General features: G+C 42.2%; 2 protein-coding genes and 1 long non-coding RNA gene across 6 annotated transcripts in view; 1 reads left to right on the top strand and 2 right to left on the bottom strand.

Moving 5' to 3' along the window:
• The window catches only part of SCFD1 (sec1 family domain containing 1), a 150142-nt gene extending 147891 nt beyond the window's left edge, over positions 1-2251 (bottom strand). Inside the window, exon 1 of one of the 2 annotated variants that reach the window (XM_048852399.2) lies at positions 2152-2251. In XM_048852399.2, coding sequence (XP_048708356.1) covers positions 2152-2182 — 31 coding nt within the window. In that variant the 5' untranslated portion in view covers positions 2183-2251. Of the gene's footprint in view, positions 1-1924; positions 1949-2151 lie in introns of those variants that run through there. The other variant, XM_048852400.2, reaches the window with a different exon arrangement.
• On the top strand, positions 1304-27979 carry LOC142072551 (uncharacterized). The gene is made up of 2 exons (XR_012668989.1): positions 1304-1391; positions 27740-27979. It is a non-coding gene; the product is annotated as an uncharacterized LOC142072551 (long non-coding RNA).
• G2E3 (G2/M-phase specific E3 ubiquitin protein ligase) overlaps positions 12489-27979 on the bottom strand; it is a 55102-nt gene continuing 39611 nt past the window's right edge. For all 3 annotated transcript variants that reach the window (XM_075129742.1, XM_075129743.1, XM_048852394.2), the window contains 6 exons: positions 27723-27854; positions 21016-21326; positions 19914-20095; positions 19401-19573; positions 18235-18434; positions 12489-17952 (listed from right to left, as the gene is read on the bottom strand). In XM_075129742.1, the coding sequence (XP_074985843.1) occupies positions 17720-17952; positions 18235-18434; positions 19401-19573; positions 19914-20095; positions 21016-21326; positions 27723-27854 (1231 nt within the window). In that variant the 3' untranslated portion in view covers positions 12489-17719. The remainder of the gene's footprint in view (positions 17953-18234; positions 18435-19400; positions 19574-19913; positions 20096-21015; positions 21327-27722; positions 27855-27979) is intronic.

Below are 27979 nucleotides of genomic sequence, written 5' to 3'. Positions count from 1 at the left end.
CTTCAACAGACGGCTCAAGGCTCCACAAAGCTGGATTACTCATTCAAGTTTCCCTCATTTATATATATGGCTAAATGACAACGGATGATTGAAACTTCAGTATTATTCCTGCTGCTCAGTTTTGAAAAGTTACAGAATGAAAATTGACTAAAAAGTCTTGTTGACGAATTAAGACCAGAAAAAAGGAAAATGCACAAGGGTAAAGTGTAGAAGAGGCACATCTCAGAGACATTAATGTCTAAGGCTACGTCTTCACTACCCGCCGGATCAGCCGGTAGTGATCTATCCCTGAATCGACGCCTGTACTCCACCTCAGCAGGAGGAATAAGCGGAGCCGACAGGGAGCTGCTGCGGCTGACTCGCTGCCGTGAGGACGGCCAGGTAAATCGAACTAAGATACTTCGACTTTGCGCAGCTGAAGTTGCGTATCTTAGTTCGAACCCCTCCCCTAGTGTAGCCCAGGCCTAAGAAAAGGTTGATTAATTAGCCCTATTATCAATAGTAGTCCCCTCTAATGTTCACCCTAGTTTTAAGAGTCAAATCCATCCTAGTTTCTACCTCCTTGACTCTCATGCCTCCTATGTCTTTTGTTTAATCCTAACAGCAAAGTCACATAAGAAAGATGTGTTCTTCTGTCTTCAAATCATATTTTATGTCTGCTCCGGTTAGGGTGACCAGATGTCCTGATTTTATAGGGACAGTCCAGATTTTTGAGTCTTTTTCTTATATAAGCTCCTATTACCACCCCCCCACACACACACTCCCTGTCCCAATTTTTCACATTTGCTGTCTGGTCACCCTAGCTCCAGTCACATATAATCACAACAAAGAGAAATTGTTTCCAGAGACAGCAAACGTAACCTACTAATCAGCTTCTTTCCCATAATTTGTGTCATCTCACTAGGGTGACCAGATGTCCCTATTTTATAGGGACAGTCTCGATATTTGGGGCCGTGTCTTATATGGGCGCCTATTACCCCGACCCAGATTTTTCACACTTGTTGTCTGGTCACCTGACATTGATCATGTAGGCAGCGATCGATCCAGTAGGGATCGATTTATCGGGTCTAGTACAGATGCGATAAATTGACCCCCGAGCGCTCTCCGATCGACTCCTGTACTCCAGCTCCGCAAGAGGCGCAGGCGGAGTTGACGGGAGCGGCAGCAATCGACTCACTGTGGGTGAAGACACCACGGTAAGGATACGTCTACACTACCCGCCAGATCGGTAGTGATTGATCTATCGGGGATCGATTTATCATGTCTAGTGTGTATGCAATAAATTTATCCCCGATAGATCGCTCTGCTGTCGACTCCTGTACTCCACCACCGAGAGAGGCAGAGTCAACATGGGAGTGGAGGCAGTCAACCCCGCGCCGTGAGGACATGAAGTAAGTCAACCTAAGATATGTCGATTCAGCTACGCTATTCACGTAGTTGAAGTTGCATAACTTAGATCAATCCCCCCACCAGTGTAGACCAGGGCTTAGTCTGCAACAACAAGACCAAAGCCCAGCAATTTTGGTGCCCGTGGCTCTATGCAGTTATGATTTTATTTATATTTCAGAAAAGTCTCTGCAATATGCAATATAGTCTTCTTCTGTCACATTAACAGTCCAGGAAAGCTCATTCTCAACCATTTCCATCCGCCCTACTCGCTGGGAACTAACAGTACCACCGAGCTGGCAGAGTTGGGGCCACTCTTGGGACAGCGGATCTGGGAGAGGCCGAGCTCTGTGGTGCGCTGGGGTAACGGGAACTGAGCAGGCGGCGGACAGCAGAGGGGCGGTAACGGGGACCCCTGGGCGAGGTCAGGCGAGAGACTCCCCCCCCCCCCCCGAAGCCAGCGTTACACAGCTGGCACGGCAGCGGCCCCCCAGGGGGCGCCAGGCTTCACAGCCCCACCTAAAAACAACACACGCACCTGGGGGCGGGCCCCGCGCTGCCACCCCTTTGCCCGCGGGAGGGGTGTGTGAATCCCCCGCTCCCCCAGCCACGGCCACTGCCGGCCGCTCCACACCTCCTTACAGCCACGGCTACCGGCCGGGCGGGGTCCACACGTCCCCTGCTCGCGCCGCCAGACGGGAAAGGCCACGGCCCTAAGCCGAGCCCCCGGGTGCCCGGCAGGGGCTAGAAGGGAAAGCGCCTCACCCGTCTGCTTCTCCCGAATACCGGCCGCCATCTTCACGGCCAGCCCCGCCCACCTCCGCGTACGCACCAGGCAAGCGACGTGGCGCGCCGCCGCACTCGGAAGCGGGTCGGGAGGGGGCGGAGCCTCAGTGACCTCCGCCTGGCCCCGCCCTCACCGGCTGGCCACGCCCCTGAGCTCTGGTCAGGGTGGCGGGGTGGAGATGGGGAGCTGAGCCGGGGGAGGCGCCTGAGGGGGCCGACCCACAGCCCGCGTGCGGGGGACTTGTTTGTTTCACCTCCCAGACGCGGAGAGCTGCCCGCTATAAGGCGTCCTGGCTCCGAGCCCGGACCCGCGTATTCTAATGAAAAGAAATCGCGCCTGCTGCCCTCAGCCTAGAGCGGAGAGCCTCGCATGCCAGCCTGCACCTCTTGAGTAAAGGCGGATAGTATAGGAACCGGTGTGAAATGAAGTCATGAATAGAAATTACCAGTTCCAGGGTGCATACTCCATCCTGGTTAGGGGGGAGCAGTAAATTTAGGGCCAATAGCATGTATAGGGAAACATAGCCTAGGATCGCGTAGGAAGAGGATAAGACACACCATGGACAAAAGGAAAGCGGTTAGGGGAACACATCTTAAGTACCACCTCTTCCTATCTTTGATTCTGCAACCAGAATGCTCATAGACTCATAGAATATCAGGGGTGGAAGGGACCTCTGGAGGTCATCCAGTCCAACCCCCTGCTCAAAGCAGGACCAATCCCCAACTAAATCATCCCAGCCAGGACTTTATCATGCCTGACCTTAAAAATATCTAACAAAGGAGATTCCACCACCTCCCTAGGTAACGCATTCCAGTGTTTCACCACCCTCCTAGTGAAAAAGTTTTTTCTACTATCCAACCTAAACCTCCCCCACTGCAACTTGAGACCATTACTCCTTGTTCTGTCACCAGCTACCATGGAGAACAGTCTAGATCCATCCTCTTTGGAACGCCCTTTCAGGTAGTTGAAAGCAGCTATCAAATCCCCTCTCATTCTTCTCTTCCGCAGACTAAACAATCCCAGTTCCCTCAGCCTCTCCTCATAAGTTACGTGTTCCAGTCCCCTAATCATTTTTGTTGCTCTCCACTGGACTCTTTCCAGTGTTTCCACATCCTTCTTGTAGTGTGGGGCCCAAAACTGGACACAATACTCCAGATGAGGCCTCACCAGTGTCGAATAGAAGGGAACGATCACGTCCCTCGATCTGCTGGCAATGCCCCTACTTATACATCCCAAAATGCCATTGGCCTTCTTGGCAACAAGGGCACACTATTGACTCATATCCAGCTTCTCGTCCACTGTAACCCCTAGGTCCTTTTCTGCAGAACTGCTGCCTAGCCATTCGGCCCCTAGTCTGTAGCGGTGCATGGGATTCTTCCGTCTTAAGTGCAGGACTCTGCACTTGTCCTTGTTGAACCTCATCAGATTTCTTTTGGCCCAATCCTCTAATTTGTCTAGGTCCCTCTGTATCCTATCCCTACCCTCCAGCGTATCTACCTCTCCTCCCAGTTTAGTGTCATCTGCAAACTTGCTGAGGGTGCAATCCACACCATCCTCCAGATCATTTATGAAGATGTTGAACAAAACCCAGCCTTGGGTCACTCCACTTAATATCGGCTGCCACCTAGACATGGAGCCATTGATCGCTACCCGTTGAGCCGACAATCTAGCCAGCTTTCTATCCACCTTATAGTCCATTCATCCAGCCCATACTTCTTTAACTTGCTGGTAAGAATACTGTGGGAGACTGTGTCAAAAGCTTTGCTTAAGTCAAGGAACAACACGTCCACTGCTTTCCCCTCATCTACAGAGCCAGTTATCTCGTCATAGAAGGCAATTAGATTAGTCAGGCATGACTTGCCCTTGGTGAGTCCATGCTGACTGTTCCTGATCACTTTCCTCTTCTCTAAGAGCTTCAGAATTGATTCCTTCCTCAAAGAATCAATCCTGAAGCACTTGCATGAGAGGAAAGTGATCAGGAACAGCCAGCATGGATTCACCAAGGGAAGGTCATGCCTGACTAATCTAATTGCCTTTTATGATGAGATTACTGGTTCTGTGGATGAAGGGAAAGCAGTGGATGTATTGTTTCTTGACTTTAGCAAAGCTTTTGACACGGTCTCCCACAGTATTCTTGTCAGCAAGTTAAGGAAGTATGGGCTGGATGAATGCACTATAAGGTGGGTAGAAAGCTGGTTAGATTGTCGGGCTCAACGGGTAGTGATCAATGGCTCCATGTCTAGCTGGCAGCCGGTATCAAGTGGAGTGCCCCAAGGGTCGGTCCTGGGGCCGGTTTTGTTCAATATCTTCATAAATGATCTGGAGGATGGTGTGGATTGCACTCTCAGCAAATTTGCGGATGATACTAAACTGGGAGGAGAGGTAGATACGCTGGAGGGGAGGGATAGGATACAGAAGGACCTAGACAAATTGGAGGATTGGGCCAAAAGAAATCTGATGAGGTTCAATAAGGATAAGTGCAGGGTCCTGCACTTAGGACGGAAGAACCCAATGCACAGCTACAGACTAGGGACCGAATGGCTAGGCAGCAGTTCTGCGGAAAAGGACCTAGGGGTGACAGTGGATGAGAAGCTGGATATGAGTCAGCAGTGTGCCCTTGTTGCCAAGAAGGCCAATGGCATTTTGGGATGTATAAGTAGGGGCATAGCGAGCAGATCGAGGGACGTGATCGTTCCCCTCTATTCGACATTGGTGAGGCCTCATCTGGAGTACTGTGTCCAGTTTTGTGCCCCACACTTCAAGAAGGATGTGGATAAATTGGAGAGAGTCCAGCGAAGGGCAACAAAAATGATTAGGGGTCTGGAACACATGAGTTATGAGGAGAGGCTGAGGGAGCTGGGATTGTTTAGCCTGCAGAAGAGAAGAATGAGGGGGGATTTGATAGCTGCTTTCAACTACCTGAAAGGGGGTTCCAAAGAGGATGGCTCTAGACTGTTCTCAATGGTAGCAGATGACAGAACAAGGAGTAATGGTCTCAAGTTGCAGTGGGGGAGGTTTAGATTGGATATTAGGAAAAACTTTTTCACTAAGAGGGTGGTGAAACACTGGAATGCGTTACCTAGGGAGGTGGTAGAATCTCCTTCCTTAGAGGTTTTTAAGGTCAGGCTTGACAAAGCCCTTGCTGGGATGATTTAACTGGGAATTGGTCCTGCTTTGAGCAGGGGGTTGGACTAGATGACCTTCTGGGGTCCCTTCCAACCCTGATATTCTATGATTCTATATGATTCCTTGAGGACCTGCTCTGTGATTTTTCCAGGGACTGAGGTGAGGCTGACTGGCCTGTAGTTCCCAGGATCCTCCTTCTTCCCTTTTTTTAAAGATGGGCACTACATTAGCCTAGTCCTATAGGAAAAGGGGAAGAGTCAATGGAGACTACACCAAATATGAGTCCCAGGAAGATACAGGATGGGTTGAAGAGGATTACAAGGGAGAATAGGAATAGAAAGAACTTGCAGGCAGAGGGAACAGGGGGTAGACTGGAGAATAGCACAGTCACCAGGAATAGGCAGATCTACGTGATCGGGGACTCTTTACTGAGAAGAATAGACAGGCCTGTAACGAGAGCTGATCCGGAGAATACAAGGGTGTGCTGTCTTCCAGGTGCTAAGATACGGGATGTAGACCTGAGGTTAAAAAGGATCCTAAAGGGAGTGGGAAAGAATCCCCTAATTATCCTTCATGTGGGAACAAATGATACCGGTAGATTCTCGCTGGAACGTATCAAGGGAGACTATGCTAGGCTGGGGAAGATGCTTAAGGAAATCGAAGCTCGGGTGATGTTTAGTGGGATTTTGCCTGTTCCTAGAGAAGGGCAACGAAGGTGTGACAAGATTATGCCCATCATTAGTTGGCGTAGGCAGTGGTGCTATAAGGAGGGCTTTGGGATGTATGGCCACTGGGAGGCGCTCATGGACAGAGGAGAGTTCTCTCGGGATGGACTTCATCTGAGTAGGGAAGGAAATAGACTTCTAGGATGGAGGCTGGCACAACTGATTGAGAGCTTTAAACTAGGAATTTGGGGAAGACGGTTGGGAGATGTCCAGGTAATCTCCACGCCGGATTTTAGCATTGAGAGGGAAGAAAACAAAGTAAGAAAGGATACAGCCGTGGGTAGGAGAATGGATAAAAGGCGGAAGTGCAGTGTGGATACCAGTCTAATAGGTCATACTGGCTGTAGAATGACCATGCCTAATTGGGTACAGAACGTGAGCGAGGCCAAACAGCAAAAATTAAGATGTTTGTACACCAATGCGAGGAGCCTAGGTAACAAAATGGAGGAACTAGAACTACTGGCGCAGGAAGTGAAACCAGATATTATAAGGATAACAGAAACATGGTGGAATAGTAGTCATGACTGGACTACAGGTATTGAAGGGTATGTGCTTTTTAGGAAAGACAGAAATAAAGGTAAAGGTGGCGGAGTAGCATTGTATATCAGTGATAAGGTAGAATGTAAAGGAAATCAGAAGCGATGGAATGGATAAGACAGAGTCTGTCTGGGCAAAAATCACATTGGGTAAGAAAACTACTAGAGCCTCCCCTGTGATAGTGCTTGGGGTGTGCTATAGACCGCCACGATCTAATTTGGATATGGGTAGAGCCCTCTTTAATGTTTCTAATGAAGTAAATACTAATGGAAACTGCTTCAGAATTGATTCCTTGAGGACCTGCTCTTTTAACATTTTACTTTTCACCCATAGCTACTGTCCGTAGTGCATGTAGGGTGGTACTCTCCAATACGCAGCACTGGCAAGAGCTTTTTAGGGGGTACAGGGTACCAGAAAGACTTGGGGTAGAACAGGGTTAGGGAGGGCATTCATTCTTTATAGAGCTTTAACAGCACAATGCATATGCTTTGTTTAAGTTTGTTAGCGTATGTATGCGTTGTGCTGCTAAATTGGTCAGGAGTCCTCGAAGGGGGAAGAGAGACAGGACAGAAGGTGTTTAAACAATGGTTTTGATTCTGTTTCTTCCCATTGGTCTGAATTATCAATGACATTCATACTGCATCACATCATGTCCAAATTATTAGAGGAATGCCTCTGCTTGCACTGACCAGAGGATGTTTAGATTTTAGATGTGAGCCCAGTTCTGCAGCCTGACAGGTATCAGGTGTTGTCCCCAGTGTACAGAAAATTCTTCTTTGCAGCCTGTCAGGGTTCCTTCCCCACTCTGAACTCTAGGGTACAGATGTGGGGACCTGCATGAAAGACCCCCTAAGCTTATTCTTACCAGCTTAGGTTAAAACTTCCCCAAGGTACAAACTTTTACCTTTTGTCCTTGGACCTTATGCGGACACCACCAAGCATGTTAAACAAAGAACAGGGAAAGAACCCACTTGGAGACGTCTTCCCCCCAAAATATCCCAAGCCTTACACCCCCTTTCCTGGGGAAGGCTTGATAAAAATCCTCACCCATTTGCATAGGTGAACACAGACCCAAACTCTTGGATCTTAAGAACAATGAAAAAGCAATCAGGCTTCTTAAAAGAAGAATTTTAATTAAAGAAAAAGTAAAAGAATCACCTATGTAATCAGGATGGTGAATACCTTACAGGGTAATTAGATTCAAAACATAGAGATTCCCTCTAAGCAAAACCTTAAGTTACAAAAAGACACAAAAACAGGAATATACATCCCATTCAGCACAGCTATTTTACCAGCCATTTAAACAAAACAGAAATCTAACGCATATCTAGCTAGATTACTTACTAAATTCTAAGACTCCCTGACTTTTTGGTTCCCAGCAAAAGCATCACACAGACAGACAGAGCCTTTGTCTCTCCCACCCTCTCCCCCCAGCTTTGAAAATAACTTGTCTCCTCATTGGTCATTTTGGTCAGGTGCCAGCGAGGTTATCCTAACTTCTTAACCCTTTACAGGTGAAAGGGTTCTGCCTCTGGCCAGGAGGAATTTTATAGTTCTGTATACAGAAAGGTGGTTACCCTTCCCTTTATATTTATGACACAGCCAAATTAGTCTAACAGATTCCTGAAACTCTTACTATTTGCATGTCTTATGCACCACTTTTGTGGTAAGAGTTTCAGTAGTCTGTTCTGTTCCTATAAAGGAAGTTGAATCTCCCATTGAAATGCAATGTTTGGGTATAATACCATAATGCAGTTTAGGATACTGTTCTACTTAAAAATTGTCTTTTAATAAGTCATACATATGCTGAAATGGCTCCTCACCCAACTCCCATATTCCCTATAAACAGACTACATATTTTGGGGGAAAGTGAGTAGTTAAGTATGTTGATGTTTGTATACATAAATACCCATTTCATCACTGGACTGGAAAATATAGCTGAACTGAATTTTCTATGGGATTTTAAGAAAGTTTAACAGCCCCAATTGTTTTCTGTGTTAATCAGTGTGAACCTGAAAAAATTATACGCCTTCTAAGAGAAAAAAAATCAGTACACACTTACTGAAAAAAAAATTCCTTCCAACTGGTGCTCAGAAGAGTGCTACATGACACATATATAACCTCCTGAGCAAAGGGCGGAGAGGATACCCTCCCATGATATCACCAGCAATAAATAAATAAATAAAGAATAAAATCTCAGAGGCAGATTTGCAAACTAAAAACCTGTGTTGTGCTTTAAACCACCTCAGCACATAACTTTTTAATGTTCATAAACCTGGTAACTGCAAAGAAACACTAAAGCCCATTAACCGGAATGTGTGCCAGCCAGTATGCCCTCAATGACTAACGGTGCAGTCACACCAGAACAACTAAAAATTAACCTTGCCCTTTTATGCTAAACGGAGTCATGTCACTGGCTCCATCTCTGTTGTTACATAACAGATAACAAAACTCCAGCGGGGCATGGTGCTGTCACATAGGGTCTCAGGTACGTGGTGTGATTTTTCAGAATCGCTTTTGGGAATAGTCATGTAGGTGAAATAGCTGGTACTCATGATTATGCTATTTCTTTGCATGTTTTTTCATCTCTCTATCTGGAGTTATGAATATTAGCTATGTTTGCTCCTGTGGTAATGCCCACAAGGCATTTAGCCAGCACATGAAGGGACAAGTCAAATTGAAGGCCCATTAAGGAACACTTAGCTCACAATGGACCCTGGAAAATGCCTGTCTACACTTAATGGACTTTTTGTGAATGTTCTAACTAGAATATGGGTGGGGGTGATGGACATGTAACTTGCCCATGTGACTCCAAACACCATCTTTCACAGGTGTCACAGGGGATGGGAAGAGCGTGGGGCTCCAGGCTAGGAGGAGTCACATGGAGGGTCATGTGCCCTCCCTTGTGTGCAGTACCAGCAAGAAATGATTTCTACTTGCACCACTGGCTACTGTGAAATTAGTAGTTAGCCTAGCTATATAAGGAAAGCAGTCTGCAAGACTCCTGTAGCTGCCCTCTTTTGTAAGAGTCATCTCAGTATCTCCAAATGCACAAAGTACAATTCTGCTTCATATTTATTAGAACATCACCTTGGTTAAGCAATAACTTTTCAGTCCATTGGACAGTTGCTTAAGTCTATGTCTATTTAGGCTGACATACTTTATCAGCAGCTATAAAAACGCTATTAGCACTGGACACAACTGACAACCAACAAAGAAAGCTTCAAACACTCAAATACATGGTTCTGTCAAACCTATTTTTATGCAAATTAAGTCAGATGAGCAAGCATACCTTCAAGGTAGTGCATTTCTTGAATGGTTTGTCACCTTTCCTTTTGATCTACTAATTAAACAGTAGTTAATTTTTCATTCATGAAATTAAATGTATTCAATAGCTATTAGCCAGGATGGGCAGGGATGGTGTCACTTTATGATTACCAGTTCTATTCCATTACCTCTGGGTCACCTGGCATTGGCCGCTGTCAGAAGACAAAAAGAAAAGGAGTACTTGTGGCACCTTAGAGACTAACCAATTTATTTGAGCATGAGCTTTCGTGAGCTACAGCTCACTTCATCGGATGCATACTGTGGAAACTGCAGAAGACATTATATACACAGAGACCATGAAACAATACCTCCTCCCACCCCACTGTCCTGCTGGTAATAGCTTATCTAAAGTGATCATCAAGTTGGGCCATTTGCAGCACAAATCCAGGTTTTCTCACCCTCCGCCCCCCCCCCCCCCCAAACTCACTCTCCTGCTGGTAATAGCCCATCCAAAGTGACCACTCTCTTCACAATGTGTGTGATAATCAAGGTGGGCCATTTCCTGCACAAATCCAGGTTCTCTCACTCCCTCACCCCCCTCCAAAAACCACACACACAAACTCACTCTCCTGCTGGTAATAGCTTATCCAAAGTGACCACTCTCCCTACAATGTGCTTGATAATCAAGGTGGGCCATTTCCAGCACAAATCCAGGCTCTCACCCCCCCCCCCCCCACCAAACACACACACACACACACACACACACACACACTCTCCTGCTGGCAATAGCTCATCCAAACTGACCACTCTCTAAGTTTAAATCCAAGTTTAACCAGAACGTCGGGGGGGGGGGGGGTAGGAAAAAACAGGGGGAAATAGGCTACCTTGCATAATGACTTAGCCACTCCCAGTCTCTATTTAAGCCTAAATTAATAGTATCCAATTTGCAAATGAATTCCAATTCAGCAGTTTCTCGCTGGAGTCTGGATTTGAAGTTTTTTTGTTGTAAGATAGCGACCTTCATGTCTGTAATTGCGTGACCAGAGAGATTGAAGTGTTCTCCGACTGGTTTATGAATGTTATAATTCTTGACATCTGATTTGTGTCCATTTATTCTTTTATGTAGAGACTGTCCAGTTTGACCAATGTAAATCGCAGAGGGGCTGGTGGATGTGCAGGTGAACGAGCCTCTGATAGTGTGGCTGATAACATCAGACACACTATCAGAGGCTCGTTCACCTGCACATCCACCAATGGGATATATGCCATCACGTGCCAGCAATGCCCCTCTGCCATTTACATTGGTCAAACTGGACAGTCTCTACGTAAAAGAATAAATGGACACAAATCAGATGTCAAGAATTATAACATTCATAAACCAGTCGAAGAACACTTCAATCTCTCTGGTCACGCAATTACAGACATGAAGGTCGCTATCTTACAACAAAAAAACTTCAAATCCAGACTCCAGCGAGAAACTGCTGAATTGGAATTCATTTGCAAATTGGATACTATTAATTTAGGCTTAAATAGAGACTGGGAGTGGCTATTTCCCCCTGTTTTTTCCTACCCCCCCCCCCCCAGACGTTCTGGTTAAACTTGGATTTAAACTTAGAGAGTGGTCAGTTTGGATGAGCTATTGCCAGCAGGAGAGTGAGTTTGCGTGTGTTTCCGGGGGGGGGGGGGGGGGGGGGAGAGTGAGAGAGCCTGGATTTGTGCTGGAAATGGCCCAACTTGATTATCATGCACACTGTAGGGAGAGTGATCACTTTGGATAAGCTATTACCAGCAGGAGAGTGAGTTTGTGTGTGTGGTTTTTGGAGGGGGGTGAGGGAGTGAGAGAACCTGGATTTGTACAGGAAATGGCCCACCTTGATTATCACACACATTGTGAAGAGAGTGGTCACTTTGGATGGGCTATTACCAGCAGGAGAGTGAGTTGGGGGGGGGGGGGGGCGCGGAGGGTGAGAAAACCTGGATTTGTGCTGGAAATGGCCCAACTTGATGATCACTTTAGATAAGCTATTACCCGCAGGACAGTGGGGTGGGAGGAGGTATTGTTTCATGGTCTCTGTGTGTATATAATGTCTTCTGCAGTTTCCACGGTATGCATCCGATGAAGTGAGCTGTAGCTCACGAAAGCTCATGCTCAAATAAATTGGTTAGTCTCTAAGGTGCCACAAGTACTCCTTTTCTTTTTGCGAAGACAGACTAACACGACTGTTACTCTGAAACCTGTCAGAAGACAGTATACTGGGCTAGATGCACCTTTGGTCTGACCCAGTATGGCCGTTTTTATGTTCACTGAATATTTAAAAGCAATGGCATGTTGGAGGAAATGGGGAGAAAGTGAGTCTGAATGGCACAGGGATGTAACAAAGGAAGATACCCTGGTCAGGTCAGGGAATGTGGGTGGATATTAAAAAGCCTACGTGACTTAAGCACTGCCAGTTAATGGAACTTGTGCTCAATGGGAGTTAGGTGCCTACGTACCTTTGAACATCTAGGCCTTAGGCACTTTCAGAAATTCCACCCTGTGCCTATTAGTATGGTACTTATTATGTGATGGATGCTACATAAATGCCACAACCAAGACCTTTTCAAAATGAAAAAATGAAGTTAAACTGCTTTTGAAGAAAATACATATTTAATACAACTGCTTACTAACTGATTCATTAGTTACTTTATTGCACTTCAAACATTTTATACACATGACAGTTGTCTCCCACAATTAATGTATTTACTTCATGGAGCAACACTGACATATTATAGCTGTTAAGTATGTTACTTGAAGCTGCAACAGATTTCAGGCACTGTATCCCACAGCTATGGCAAAAACCAAAGCCAAAAATATTTATAAAATTGCAAGTTCCATAATGCATATTATTATACATAACGGATGTTAGTTTTTCTAAACATTCGCTTTGTGTTACATAAAATGCTAAATACTACACTTTTTACCAGAGAACATTAATATTTCCACAATTCAGATATTTATTCATTTTTGTTAGCAAACCAAAATATATAACATGCTTCTTTTCATAAACTAGTTTTTGATTCCCATTTTGCTATTATGGAATTGGCAACTCCCTTATGTTAAACCAACAACATAATACCACAACTTTAAATCATTAACTATATAGCTGATAGAGGGAAACAAAGCTACTCTAAAATAATATATATTTTGCAGCTTCTGGAGTTTATTTGATTTATTGCTTCCCTATTTGAGGAAAAAATACTAGTTTATATCAATTGGCACTTTAAAAAAAGTATAAACCACAGAATTGGAGGAGGTGGATTAATGACCCTATTTAGGACAATTTTCCATTTTCTGCTGTGCATATTTTGAACACTCCTCTTTAAATACTAAACTCTGTGTATGTATATCCAAGTGTGAGGAAGCTATTTAATGAGGAACTGTAAACCTAGTTTGTTAAAGATTTGCATTGCATTTAATGCTGTAGAGCCTGAAGTAGAACATAAGGTTGGTTACTTCTCACTCTTAATATATTTAGCTAATAACAATAAAAAAGACACCAGACAGATTTTTTGGCAAGACTTCCTCTCAGCCATCTTATTTAACTTTGACTATTCCTAGTTTCAAAAATGTAGATCCACAAACTTCAAAAGACTAATATTAGATTTTTAAAATATTGTAATCTAAGATTATTTGTAATAAAGTTTCCAAGAAAAACAAATAATAAATTGTTTATAAAATATGGCAGACCTCAAACAGAAGTTATGAGCGTGACACAGAAATTACTGGGTGAGGTTCTATGGCCTCTGTATGAGGGTAAGACTAGATGACCATGATGGTCTCTCTTCTGACCTTAACCACGAATCTTATCAAAGGTATGCTTATTATACAAATTGTGTAGTAAGTAGCCATTATATTGTATGTATAACAGATAACACACTGTTAATACTGGAGATTAAAATAAGCAGCTTTCCTAACTCCTAGTTTTGCTTCAATTGAATATTTATTTTTTGTAAAATGGCAAATTACCTGAGCATATTCAATTTTAATGTGTTATATAAATTAAAAATTTAATTCTAGCAGTTCCTTGACATAGTAACATAAGTTGCTCACTATTTCTACACCTCAACTTTCTAATGAAAGAGGTTTGTGCTTCAGGAAGATAACAAACACACTACAAGAAAAGAGATATTCTTTACCAACTTTGCGAAGTCATAGTCCAGGAATGAGAACACAAACCACTATGAGACTTTCAAAACTAAAGAAGTTAAGATCTTTCAAAGCTATATTCAGGGCCCTGAGTATTCTAAAGTTGTAGAATTCTCTAAAGATTCCACCTTTTGCCACACAATTATGCAGCAGAATCTAAACTTAAACCATAATGAAAATGTCCTGCTTTTTTAGTTGTCAAGATAGCCTTCTAAATGTTACCCAGAAATAAATAAATTAACTGTTGTCTTAAATCAGCAGAAAACTTGAAACAATAGCACCCAAAAAGATCAGATGTGTACTGTTTCCATTCATCTCAATTTGAGATCTATCCAAAATCTAACATTTAAATGTCAATATTGATTTTACACTTCCTGTGCCTTCTCAAGTGCCTAATGCCCAACAGTTGTTCTTTTGCCAAAAGCACCAGCTCTCCCCCTCATTACATCCACAAGTTACATACTTCTTGTCAAAAAAAATATGCAGCACACCACAAAATAAGTGAAACCTCAAATTAAGCAACAACAAACAAGGAATATTGCACTAGCTGCTGCATTAATTTTCTTGTTTAGTTCAATGTAAGTATAGTCTGCTGCAGAATTCTGAGCAGTGGAGCACCACAGAAAACAGAAACCTATGCCATGAAAGTTAGGTAAAACTTGCCAGAGCACATAGGCCTTCACTATAATGGTAGTAGACATTTCTGAAGTCAAGCAATAGTATAAAAAGTAGAGCTGAGATCCTCAGAATAATGTAGAGAAAGAACACATGGAACAGTTCCTTGAGAAAAAACAAGAATTAAAATCAAGAACATTGCGTGTACAATAGCAGAACAAATGGAATAACATTTTCTAATAACTAGTCAGTGGAACTCGGAGATACAATCAGTTTTGTTTCAAAAAGAGAGCCTACCAGACTTTTGGCCCACAACCAGAGTAAGATCCTGACCTACTTCAGTATGCTTTTTAAATGTTGAAGAAAGGGAGACTACTTTCAAAGTAGTTAAAGAAATAATGGCATGGAAGAATACAAATAAATGTCTATACTTCAGACATTTTCAGAGATTCTAAGATGTAAAATCAAAAACTACACACCCTCCAGACATTTCCTGACAGATACGGTTTGTAGTTTTAACAATGGAAAAAAACAATTCAGGGAGAAATGCCTGAAAAAAACAATGTAGTAGTTGCAAGAATCTGGAGAAAAGGTTTTTTTGGCTTAACAGATAAATTGTACCAGTCATTAAAATAGTTTTCAGCTATCTTAAATGTTTAAATAAGCCAATCTGAGCCTGAGTCTGAGAATTCTCCAAGTTTTTCATAATGTGCCAAATTTTAACAGAGTGTCTCATGGACCACCTCAAATTCCATTCATACTTGTAGAACATTTCAGTGGCAGCTAGAATAGTTTACATGAACTAAATAAAGATAGTTACAAAGTATTATACATTTTAATATAGTTTAGTAGCTGAAAACAGAGAAAGCATGCAACTAATCTGCTCCCATTTAAAAAAAAAAAAGTCTTCAGCCAGTCAGTTTGAAAAAACTGCATTAGCTGAGATTTCTTTAAAATGGATTCATCCATTGCATCACTAACAGGATTTTCTTTCCCACAAAGAGTTCCTTTGGACTATATTAGTATTTGTGCAGGATTTTTTGGGGGGGAGGGAGGAAGGGTGTATTGGGTTTTATTTTGTTTGTTTTTAAACACAAAGTGGTGAATCTTGCCTGTAAGCCATTAGTAAGCTTGCTTCTAAGTGAATAATATATATATATATATATATATATATATATATACACACACATATATTTTAATCTTTCAAGGAATCTGAATAGTTAAGAGTCAATGTGGAATTATAAATAAGATGGTCTTTGTTTGAGATATAGAGTAGATAACCAGATTAATAGGAAAAAATGATGTCTAAAAGTAACAAAAAGCAATTGAATAAGAATAAGCTCAATCTACAATTGAATACTAAGAAAACAGCTTTTAAGAGAAATATCAAAAGTGTAAAACAATCAACTAACAATGTATACAATCTTATTTCTCTCCAACAGGAGATTTCTGTATAAATACATAATCAAGTTACTCATCTCCATCCCCCTCCTAATTAAAAAAATCTTTAAAATTAACAACATCAAAATGTTTCCTGTACTACTTTAATTATGAATGAGCGACAGTGCACCTCAATAAAAACTAAACATTAATTGATCCAGATATCCATGGCCACTGCAGTATCTTTGAGAAGAGAATGGTACCACAATTACTATAGAATTGCAAATATCAAGTTTGTTAAATGTACCTACTGTAGCTGATGCTGTTCAAAAGGCAGTAACAATTGAGAAAAAAAAAAGTGTTTAGCATAAGGGCATAAAAAGGAAGTGCTGGACCTTGATTGCAATGGAATTTTGGGACAAGGATCAGGATAAATGATAATAAGCAATTATAGTGCAAGCTATTATCAAAATTACTCTCAATTCAGTGTAAGTAAAATGTGAACATCCTGTTCTAACTAGCATAGTGGGAATAAACTATAGAAATATCTGTAAGGCTAACAATTTCATGTTTAGTTTTTAAACATTTATTAGAGTCACACTTTCAGATCTTTTACTTCTGAATTTTATTTATTCCTTTGACTCTGTATAACAATTTATAGTGTAACACTGATATATAAAAATCCATGTGAAAATGACAAAGATTTGATTTAAATCCCGAAGAATCAAGAAATTTAGAGTAAAAGCAAATTTAGTTCTCAAACTTCATTATTTTCCTCGGTCTCCCCTGAACTGTGGTTGATTTCTCCAAGGACACAGTGTAATAGCCTTAAACTCCAAATTTTCTGTCTTTTGTGGATTGAACACATCATTAATATTTAAAAAGGAAAAAATATTTACTGAATGTCATTAAACTGAAAAAACACCCACAGAAGAACTGATGCAGTGCCCTATCACCGCTATTTCAAAGACATTATAAAAATCTAGAACTGATCACCCTTAAAATGTGCCTGCTTTGACTTTGATAAATCATGTTACCTCAATGTGTAGAGCATTACCTATACTTACTGATAGGGAACAGCATGCTGAAAATACTTATAACCTTGCATATTTATCTATAGCAAAATTGGCAGTTTAAGTGTGATGCTGACAGTTCCCCTTGAAATCAAGGGGAAAACTCTGACTTCAACAAGAACATGATTCAATAGATATTAAAAATATTACATACCCAATTTGAGCCTGAAAATGTCTTTTATATCAATTTTAATTTCTATAACTTGTAGTATAATCTTCAAAAGTTCAGCACCCAAGTACACTAACTACTGACTTTCCAAATTTAAATGTATTTTTAGCCTATTGGTCTAGTGACTATATTGTGACTTGTCCATTTATATTTTTCCACTTGAAAAAACTCCAAACAAGTCTGACTTGTGAGCATATGCATTAAACCAATATAACTTTTTAAAACAGCTTTGTAATTTAAAACGACTGATTACAAAGATCCTATTTGGGCTGAGACTATCTGGTAAATTCCAAACCAGAGCAATATTATGGACAAACAACAAAAGCAATTTTTGTAAACCAGTGGGGGAAAACTGAGATGGGAAAAAAGGGTGTCAATGCTCGGAAATGTAATAGCAGCTCACAAGAAGGAACATCCCACAAACAGAAAAATTGAATTTGCAACATCGACTTTAGTAGCAAAAAAAATTTATTCTACTTCTAGTCTTAGTGCGCTGCTGATGGCAAAGTCCATTTTGTTTTTAAACTGCTCATATGTCTTTGTTATTGGAACTTCTATGCAGTTAAGTTGTCTGTTTCCAACAGGGTATTTTATATGCAGAAATTTAACTGAGGGGTCAGGCTCAAAACCAATGGGTGGGATAGAACTGGTACCAGTTGCAAAGACAAGAATATCTTCCAGTGTTGCTGCAGACTCACCACCTAAAAGAAAAAAGTTTAACGTTATACAGTTACTCATCAGTTATCCCGAATAGGCATTTTAGGGAAGAACACTGATTAACAGCCTTTTGCATATCCATAACCTGAGTATACTTGCAATAAGAAACAAAACTACATTAGAAAAAGTTTTCACTAAGATGCAAAGAAAAACGTTGGGTTAATTGAGGGAAATCTAAGGTGGTGATGCAGAGGAGGGATTGAACCAAAAAACCCACTCCTGTGGCTAACTGAACTAAGTAATGAGGAAAAACAGAGTTCACTCACCTTCCACATCTTGTAAATAACCCATCCAGAAATCAACACCTTTGACTTTGTTTACACCTGATAAACAGTGGATTGTAAAGAGATCACCAAGAATTCTTGCTGAAAGTCTCTCGGGTTTGTGATACAATATGCTAGAGAACGCATCAGGATGCATCTGTATTTTTTCCAGTACACCAAGAGTTTTCAAACCTTGCCTAAAGCTGGAATTATAAAAAGAGGTGGCTTTAGAAAGTCACCAAAGAACTAATTTTGCCATAAAATGTTTCACAATACATTTTGTTTTATGAAAGCTGGTACATATAAGTTTTCTATAATTATGAGAGTCCTGCCTATGAGAAGTATTTCCCTACTTTACATTTACAGTATTCATTTAATTTTTTTTTAACCTATGTTACCAACCCCAGTTGAGATTGTTAAAAATGTAACAGTTTTGAAAATCCAGTTACAAGTAGAGGGGTTTTTTGCATCTCTCTTGGTTTACACTATAAAAAACACAATTAAATCTGCCACTTTCAGGTTCTTTGACTGCCTGGGAATGTTTGTTTTTAAAAAATTTACTTTATTTTTTTCAAAAATTGAGGAGACATCTGTTAATCTTAGGTTTTATAAAAAATATTTTTATAAAATTTATAATTTGGGTTTTTGTCCTTTTAGGACTAAAGTATAAAATTCTTAAATATTGAACTTCCTTGATTTCCTCCATAGGGGTTTCTCTTGGCTTCTTTGTAGATACTAAAGGATATTAGAAGTTTATAATGACTGACAGGTTTACAGATCTGAATTCTCTACTATATGCTGACAGATTATGTGTTTCAAACTTTAGTTTTGACTAAATGTGATAGTTATATTAAAATCTAAAGTAAACTTAAAGGGAGGGGAGACAGGTGGGTAGGAATCCAACATAATTTTAGCTGTATTTGGCTATCCAAAACAACTTCAGAAAAATGTATAATGCAGTACAAGACCTGGTTTGTAGAATTCAGTGTGCATGATCCCATGCCCAAAAATGTACATGCAACTGTGTACAAAATTTGCATGCACAATTACTATAGCCTCTCCCACATTGAGTAGTACCTTATTCCACAACTAGTCGTAAGCAATTTCAATGCTTCTCCATATTTTAATAAGTAAAAATAAATACTTTAAACTTTCACAACCAAACAAACCTTTCAAAAGGTGAATGAACTCGCTTAATTACATGATAGATCAGTAAGTCGTTCACCAACATATCCTTATCACATAGAGTTGTCATAGGTCTTAAACATCCAGCAATAGTAAGATATTCATAGCAGTCACTTATTGTAGATTTTAAGCTGGCCAAAGTTCTTGATGATTTTATCTACAGCAGGAAATAAAACATTTACTAGGTATTTGTTTGCTTCATATATGTTCCATCAATAAATATAAAATTTAGAAGTCTGGAATCAGTAATCTCTTCCTAGCAAGTACTTCTACGACCCCCATAATCTTAGTATCTGAGCAGCTTTGGCTGAGGCATATGTATTGCCAATAGGATGGGGAGTATGTTAAAAGGACAACAGTCATACATTGAATGTGATCAATCATATACTATTCCTCAATACTTGCCAGAAACATGCCTATCACAAAGTCTAATCTCAAATCTAGCATTTCAAGGCTCCAAAGCAAGAGAACATCATTGGGTGGGGCACTTTATTTACCATTTTTATTGTTTGTGCTACATCAAAATCTGCAACATCTTCCACTTTTGGTTTCACATTCTCTGGTCCATAAACAAGACAGTTAAACAGAGTTTTGGAAAAGAAACTGGGAGGTACACCAACGTGAACCAAAGAAACTGCAATCATTTTTCCAGCTTCATAGTATAAATTCTCTTTTATAGCTGCAAATAAAGAAAGTATAGTTGAATTAATAATGAACTATGATCTGCAACAGTTATCACTACTCTCTCATATTAATATGCATACAAGACAAACTCTTAAGGCTGAGACAATAACACTGACAAAAGTTCATGGATATGACCAAGAGAAGGAGCAACTTGCTCTCTGCTCCATCCTTCCACCCCTCCTCAAGCCAAGCCAAGCCCAATCACAGTGGAGCTCCCCCCGCCCCCATCCTACACAGCACTCAGCTCTGAGGCATAGAAATAGCACTTCAAGCAGCTCTGGAGAAGTAATAAATACAGTGGAGTGGAGGAGATAGATAAGAAAAAATAGAGGGAAGAGAAAGTGAAAAGAAGAAAAGGTACCCTTTCTGAGAAAAGATAAACTGAGTGTTTCCTGTTTCAACTTATTTAGGTCCAGAGATCAAGAGTTCCAAGTTTGATTGCAAGTCTACATCCATGTAGTAAAGTTACTATCAAGTATTCCAACCACACCAAATAATAGAATCATAGACTATCAGGGTTGGAAGGGACCTCAGGAGGTCATCTAGTCCAACCCCCTGCTCAAAGTAGGACCAATCCCCAATTTTTGCCCCAGATCCCTAAATGGCACCCTCAAGGATTGAACTCACAACCCTGGGTTTAGCAGGCCAATGCTCAAAACACTGAGCTATCCCTCCCCCCCAGCAGTAAAGAACTTAGACAACTTACTCATTGCCCAATTCTTACCCCAAAAACTCACTTTTTAAAAATAGTAAAAGGAAAAATTAGTTTGGTACACATCTACTTCTATTTTGTGGGGCTCCCGGTCATTTTATCTTGTTATCAGAATTAACAGGGCTGTTCCCCCCCACAGGTGTCTATTATACTGAAAATTACTTTTGACAGACTGTTTACTATAAAATTTATGCTGTATTTACCTTGAGAATCAAGAGATAAGTTCTTTGAGGAAGAGCCCTCAAATAGTGATGAGTTCTGAAGATGAAGCATTAATAATCGGAAAAACTCATGCTTTGATCCATGAAAAGCATCTGTCTCTACTCTACCCTTGCAATTTGTGAACTTCACTTCCATAGTGTTTGCAGGATTGAAGTTTCGCCCTCTGAATCCTTTTAAGGCACTATTCCAGATATTGTCTCTGTTGATGTTCAGTCTTGTGGTTTTTGTATTAACCTGTAACTTTAATTCCCTCAGTATATTAGAAGCTTCTCTTTTTTGTATTTTTAGTTGCCTACAAGACACAAACGAGCACATTTCTGAATGAAACAGGATATATGGTCATTGAAAATTACAGTATAAGGAATCGTAGATCAACTTTTCTGAATCAGAAAGTCTATCCTTCTGTCACCCCATCTGCGGCTACTGAAATTTTAGCAAGTTCCTATCAGTTACTGCAAGCCAATGGGCAGACTCACCAGCTGGAATAGTCAAAATAAAGCCTAAACTTTCAAGTTCAGTGCCATGTCCATTTTCTCAGGGCTGGTTTTATTAATTAACAAAAGATACAAGAGTCTCAAAATAACACAAGACACTGGGTAATGGAGGCTTGTCCCACTTCCCACCAAAAATGTAGTGAGAGGATACATCCTTCCTCTTGGTAGTCTTTCCTGGCAATCCCCTAGGACTTCTCTCAAGGTATTTTCTCAACTCTTGTTCTCCTAAGAATAAGCCAAGAACTTTCCTTTAAATACTCTCCAGCAAGTAGTCACGTGATGCTTGACTGAGAGACCCCTTGCCATCACTTGCACTGCCTGGAGACAACAACTCCTTAACCTTAAAAGCTAGTGTTGCCCTCTCTGCAGTACAAAAAGAAGAAAAAAAAGGGGGATAACATCTGAGATGAGCCTGAGCCCACAAAACTGGACAGCTTGCCAGGTGTACAGAGCACACTTAGAAATTTCTCAAGTTACTTATCTCAAAAAAGGGATGATCCTGGGGAAAACCTAGACAAGTGGCAACCCTATAAAGGACCACAGACTGTAACAAGTACATTGGAACATACTGCCCTGATGGAGTTACATGAACATTCTGGACGCTAGTAAAGATAAACACTTAAAAGCCAAATACTTAGTCTGATGTAAAATTTCTAACTTAAGAAATGAACACAATTTCAATAATTTCTGAGATATACTAATAAATGATTTCAAATAGAACACTGTTGGAACCATATATTTTAAAGTAACAAAAAATTAGTTACAAAGTTACAATCAAGTTCCATTAGAATTGATAAACTGCCTTAGCTTCACTGTATTTATTACTTCTTGCAGTAAAATTCTCACGTGAGCCAAACTATCACTATATTATTTGAGCAATGTTCAAATAAGTGATAAAGTATATGAAAACATTTGAAAAGTTTGTAATTTGAGAGTCTGATCAAGACAAATTTATAACGAAGTTAACATTCACTCTTTAAAAAGTGTCATATATCAGCCATTCACTAACACTGTTCTTTTTATCACTGTAGAATCAAGAAACATATTTAAAAGCAAGAAAATAAAGATGACACATCATCTATAAAAAATCCAAACACCAATCAAAACGAGACTCCTTATCCATTTCTTACCCCCAACCAAATGCATTTTTAATTTGTGCATCCTGTTGGATGGCTTTTTTGAACATTTCCCTAACTCCTGTTGGAATTCTTTTTACCTCACAAAAAATGTATCTGAACTCAGGATGAAAAATGAGCAAGAAGGAAACAAGAGAAAAATCAAAATTTGTGTAATTACACAAAAACCTTCATGAAAAAGGTTATAATTGTGACAAACTGCTAAAAGCAATTAAACACAAAATTCAAGGGGAAATCATTTTTTTTTTTTTAAACATAAGTTCAATAAGGTAAATTAAATCTGGAACATGTAAAAAAAAATAATGTGGTGTCTAAGTTTGTAGAAGTGCAAATGTACAGTGCACAAAAAAGAATACAGGTTTATTTTCAGATTGAGTTTTTAGTGCTGGTTGTTTTGTGTGTGTAAACTGAGGAAGTTAAATACAGAAATCATGGAAGAGTAAAGATAATTTTTCCAGTAATTTCTGTACTAGATATGCTTTAATAAGTACATATGTATATTTTCTGGCCACGTTTGTTTTTTTCCCCTCAAAAAACATTAATACTTGACAGGTTTCAGAGTAGCAGCCGTGTTAGTCTGTATTCGCAAAAAGAAAAAGGAGGACTTGTGGCACCTTAGAGACTAACAATTTGAGCACAAGCTTTCGTGAGCTACAGCTTACTTCATCAGATGCATTCAGTGGAAAATACAGTGGGAAGATTTATATACAGAGAGAACATGAAACAATGGGTGTTACCACACACACTGTAACGAGTGTGATCAGGTAAGGTGATCTATTTCCCCATGTTTAAATCCCCCGCCCCAGCTGTTCCTCAGACATTCTTGTCAACTGCTGGAAATGGCCCACCTTCATTATCACTACAAACCCCCACTCTCCTGCTGGTAACAGCTCACCTTACCTGATCATTCTCATTACAGTGTGTATGGTAACACCCATTGTTTCATGTTCTCTGTGTATATAAATCTCCCCACTGTATTTTCCACTGAATGCATCCGATGAAGTGAGCTATAGCTCATGAAAGCTTATGCTCAAATAAATTTGTTAGTCTCTAAGGTGCCACAAGTCCTCCTTTTTATTAACACTTGACTAAATGCCCAGAGGAAAAAATGGTTACCTACCTTTCATAACTGTTGTTCTTCAAGATGTATTGCCCATGTCCATTCCATTCTAGGTGTGTGTGCAACCACGTACGCAGTTGTCGGAGACTTTTGCCTTAGCAGTATCTGTAGGGCTGGCTGTGGCGCCCTCTGGAGTGCTCCGCTCATGAGGCGATAGAGCAGGTGCCGCCAGCCCTATGCCCTCTCAGTTCCTTCTTGCTGGTAACTCGAACAGAGGTGTAGGAGGGCAGGTAATGGAATGGGCGTGAGCAACACATGTCGAAGAACAACAGTTACAAAAGGTAGGTAAACGTTTTTGATTTTTCGAGTGCTTGCTCATGTTGATTCCATTCTAGGTGGCTCACAAGCAGTATCTATGGAGGTGGGCTTGGAGTTCACCGCTTGGCGGCTTGCCGTACTGCACTACCGAAGCCAGCATCGTCCCAGGCCTGCTGGGAAAGCACATAGTGGGACGTGAAGGTATGGACCAATGACCAGGTGGCAGCCCTGAATAGACACTTGGGCCAAAAAGACTGCCGAAGAGGCCTGCACCCTGGTAGAGTGGGCAGTGATGATTGCTGGGAGGCCATACCTTTGCTTGACAATAGTAGAAGCGAATGCAGGCTGTGATACAAGAGGTAGTCTAGAATGAGCTGCAACGGGGCTCGCTCAGGACAGACCCCCTTATTCGCCATCCAGCATGTGAATCGCTTCCATTTGGCCAGGTAGGTGGCCCTGGTGGAGGGCTTTCTACTGCCCAGCAGGACTCACTGGACCTCGGAAAAGCACTGCCATTCTTGCACATGAAGCGCCACCCGGTGCAGGGGCAGGAGACTGCCATGATTCTGGGACAACAGGTCTGCCCTGAGAGGCATCCGGAAGAGGATTGCCACCGAGAGATCCAGCAGGGTGCTGAACCAGTGTGGTGTGGCCACGCCAGCATTATGAGGATGACCTCTTCCCTGTCCTGTTTGATCTTCATGAGGACTTGGAGCAATGGCACGGGAGGGAAGGAGTACATCAGAGCCCCCAACCACAGGATGAGGAAGGCGTCTGACAGTGATTCTCTGTCCTTGCCCTGGAATGAGCAGCAGATGTGGCATTTTCTGTTCTGCCTGGACACAAATAGGTCCACCCGGGGAGTTCCCCACCTGTGGAAGATAGAGCTGACCACCTCCAGGTGAAGGGACTACTTGTGGCAAGACGAGAATGTCCTGCCAAGGCGGACCACCCAAGTGTTCCTGGTCCCTGGGAGGTGAGCAGCCACAAGATGGATGTTGTGCTGCAGACAGAAATCCTAGAGCCGAAGCGCTTCCTGGCAGAGGGCAGATGACCTGGCACCCCGTCTGTTGATATAGAAGATCATGGCTGTGTTGTTGTCCGTTAGGACCTGAACCGCCCAGCCTTGTATGTGAGTTCGAAAAGCTTGCCAGGCTAGGCGAACCGTCGAGTTCCCTGACGTCGATGTGCAGGGCCCAACTGAGAATGGACCACTGGCCCTGAATACTGAGATCACCCAGGTGGGCTCCCCAAAGCGTGAGAGATGACCGTCACCGACAAGACTGGGGCTGTGAATTGGACTCCCTCCAACACCAACGCGGGATCTTGCCACAAGGTAAGGGACGACAACACACTATCTGGAATCCTGAGCACCCGGTCCATACTGTGCCTATTGGGTACATAGAACAAAACCAGCCACACCTGTAGGGACCTAAGGCAGAGTCACGCATGCTGAACCATGTAAATGCATGCTGCCAAGTGACCCAGCAGTCTCAGGCACATGTGGGTGGTGGTGAATGGATGGGCACGCAGAGACGAGATGAGGTCCACCATGGCTCAGAACCGAATCTCGGGAAAGAAGGCTTTGGCCTGAGTGGAATCGGGTACTGCCCCAATTTTATGCATTGCACTGGAGTGAGGGTTGACTTTTTGTTGTTGAAAATTAGGCCCAAGTCGCAACAGGTGGAATAGACCAGAGCGAGATGCCTCCGCACTTGATCCGAGGACTGGACCCTTATCAACCAGTTGTTGATGTTCAGGTAGATTTGGACCCCCCCAGACGTCACAGGTAAGCGGTCACTGGTGCTATACACTTGGTGAACACTCTCGGAGCTGACGAGAAACCAAAGGGCATCGCCATGAACTGGAAATTGTGCTGGCCCAAGGTGAAATGGAGGAAACACCAGTGCCCCGGGAATATATGGAAATATGCGTCCTTTAAATCGAGGGTGGCGTACAAGTGTCCTGTATCCAGAGATGAGAGGATGGAGGCCAAGGAGACCATAAGAAACTTCAACATTTTGAGAGAGATGTTGAGGAGACACAGGTCTAGAATAGGTCCGAGGCCCCCTTTTGCCTTCAAAATGAGGAAGTAGCGGGAGTAAAATCCTCTTCCTTCCACGCCTTGCAGAACCTCTTCCACTTCCCCTAGGCACAGAAGGTTTTCGACCTCACGAATGAGGAGCTGCTCGTGAGAAGGGTCCCTGAAGAGGGATGGGGAAGGGGGATGGAAGGGTTGGTCGGCTACAAATTGCAGGGTATAGCCCAACAAGATAGTGTTGAGCACCGAGCGATCCAAAGTGATATGGGACCAGGCCAACTGGAAAGGGCGGAGGGGGTTGAGGAAAATGGGGAACGGATCTGGTACAGTGACTAGGGCATTGTCCTCGTGAGCACCCTCAAAATGACTGCTTTTGGCTGCCTTGGTCCCTGGAAGGACCAGGCTCGGCAGGTGGAGGAGACAACGACTGGTGGAGTCGCTTAAAACACATCTTTGTCCTTCTTTTTGTAGGAGTCAGATCGAGGGGTACCCCAAGACCTTGATGACGGTGGAGGAGGAATGGCTTTCTGGCCTGCTGAGGAGTATGTAGACCCCGGCTGGGCTAAGGGGTCTGATCAGAGATACCCCTGAGAGCCTCTGTTGCTGGCACAAGGCCTAACTGAGGTCCTCTTCCCAACCTTATGCGGTGCCTGCGATGAACTGCTTCTTCGGTACTGGCAAGGGGGAATGGTGCGGGGCAGAAGCCGGTACCAGTGGTGCACTGTGTACCAATGCCGAAGTACCAGACATGGAGTCTGAATGTGAGGGCTCCGATGCCGGGCGCAGAGTAGCCTCCATGACGAGGACCCTTAATCAAATGTCCTGCTCTTTTTGAGTTTGGGGGTGAAAGATTTTGCAGATCTGGCACTTGTCTTTTCTATGGGACTCCCCCAGGCACTTCAGACATCTCTCGTGTGGGTTGCTGATGAGCATTGGCCAGCTGCACTCAGAACGTGTCTTGAAGCCTGGGGAGCAGGGCATGCCCGCTCCAGGACAAAGTCCCAGCCCACGCTCTAACTACTAAACTACTACTAAAACACTTAACAGCTAACTAATCACTGACTAAATAACAAAGGAGAACGACCTGAACAGTGAAGAACCGCTAATGCTCTTGCTAAGCGAGACCAGACGCTACAACGAACCATCACGGGCGGTAAGAAGGAACGGAGAGGGTGTAGGGCCAGCGGTGCCTGATATATCGCAGCATGAGTGTGGCACTCCAGAGGGTGCCACAGCCAGCCCTATGGATACTGCTAATGCAAAAGTCTCTGACAACTGTGAATGTGGGCACGCACACACCTAGAATGGAATCGAAGAACTTCATAAATCAGGATTTTCAGCAAGTTCTTAGGTTAAGCATTCTATTTTGCCCTTTCTATATAGATAGATAGATATGGATATATATCCATATCCATCCTGGAGGAAATACATTTCATTTTATACAATCTAGAGCAGACCTGGACTGCCAGATGCTTTTAAACAGAACACTTTTCATTTACTTATTATCACTGTTGTTGCAGTGTGAAATACATTTCTCTGGAGTCTGGATCTTGACCAAGAAATTTGAGCCTTGATAAAAAAATAATTGACGACCCCAATCTAGAGAGCCTTGTTCGATATGAAAGAAATATTAACTTACATTCTTCTTACTGACAGATTCCTTGATGAAGAATTGATCAGCGGGGATATGGACATAACCATTTTATTAGATGCTGGAAGGTCTAATAATGTACAAGGAGTCAAGCTATTCTGGCACAACATCTTTGGTGACCTGGAAGGGGAAAAGCTATTACAAAATTAATTTCTCATTCTGAACTTTATGTAAACATTCATTTGAAAGTAACAGTAGATCTGTTTATCTCAAATGTGATTTAATGAACCCTACATTACTATAAA

The sequence above is a fragment of the Caretta caretta genome, chromosome 6, assembly GCF_965140235.1.
Source record: "Caretta caretta isolate rCarCar2 chromosome 6, rCarCar1.hap1, whole genome shotgun sequence".
Classification (NCBI taxonomy): domain Eukaryota; kingdom Metazoa; phylum Chordata; order Testudines; family Cheloniidae; genus Caretta; species Caretta caretta.
This window is presented reverse-complemented; position numbering and strand designations above follow the sequence as displayed.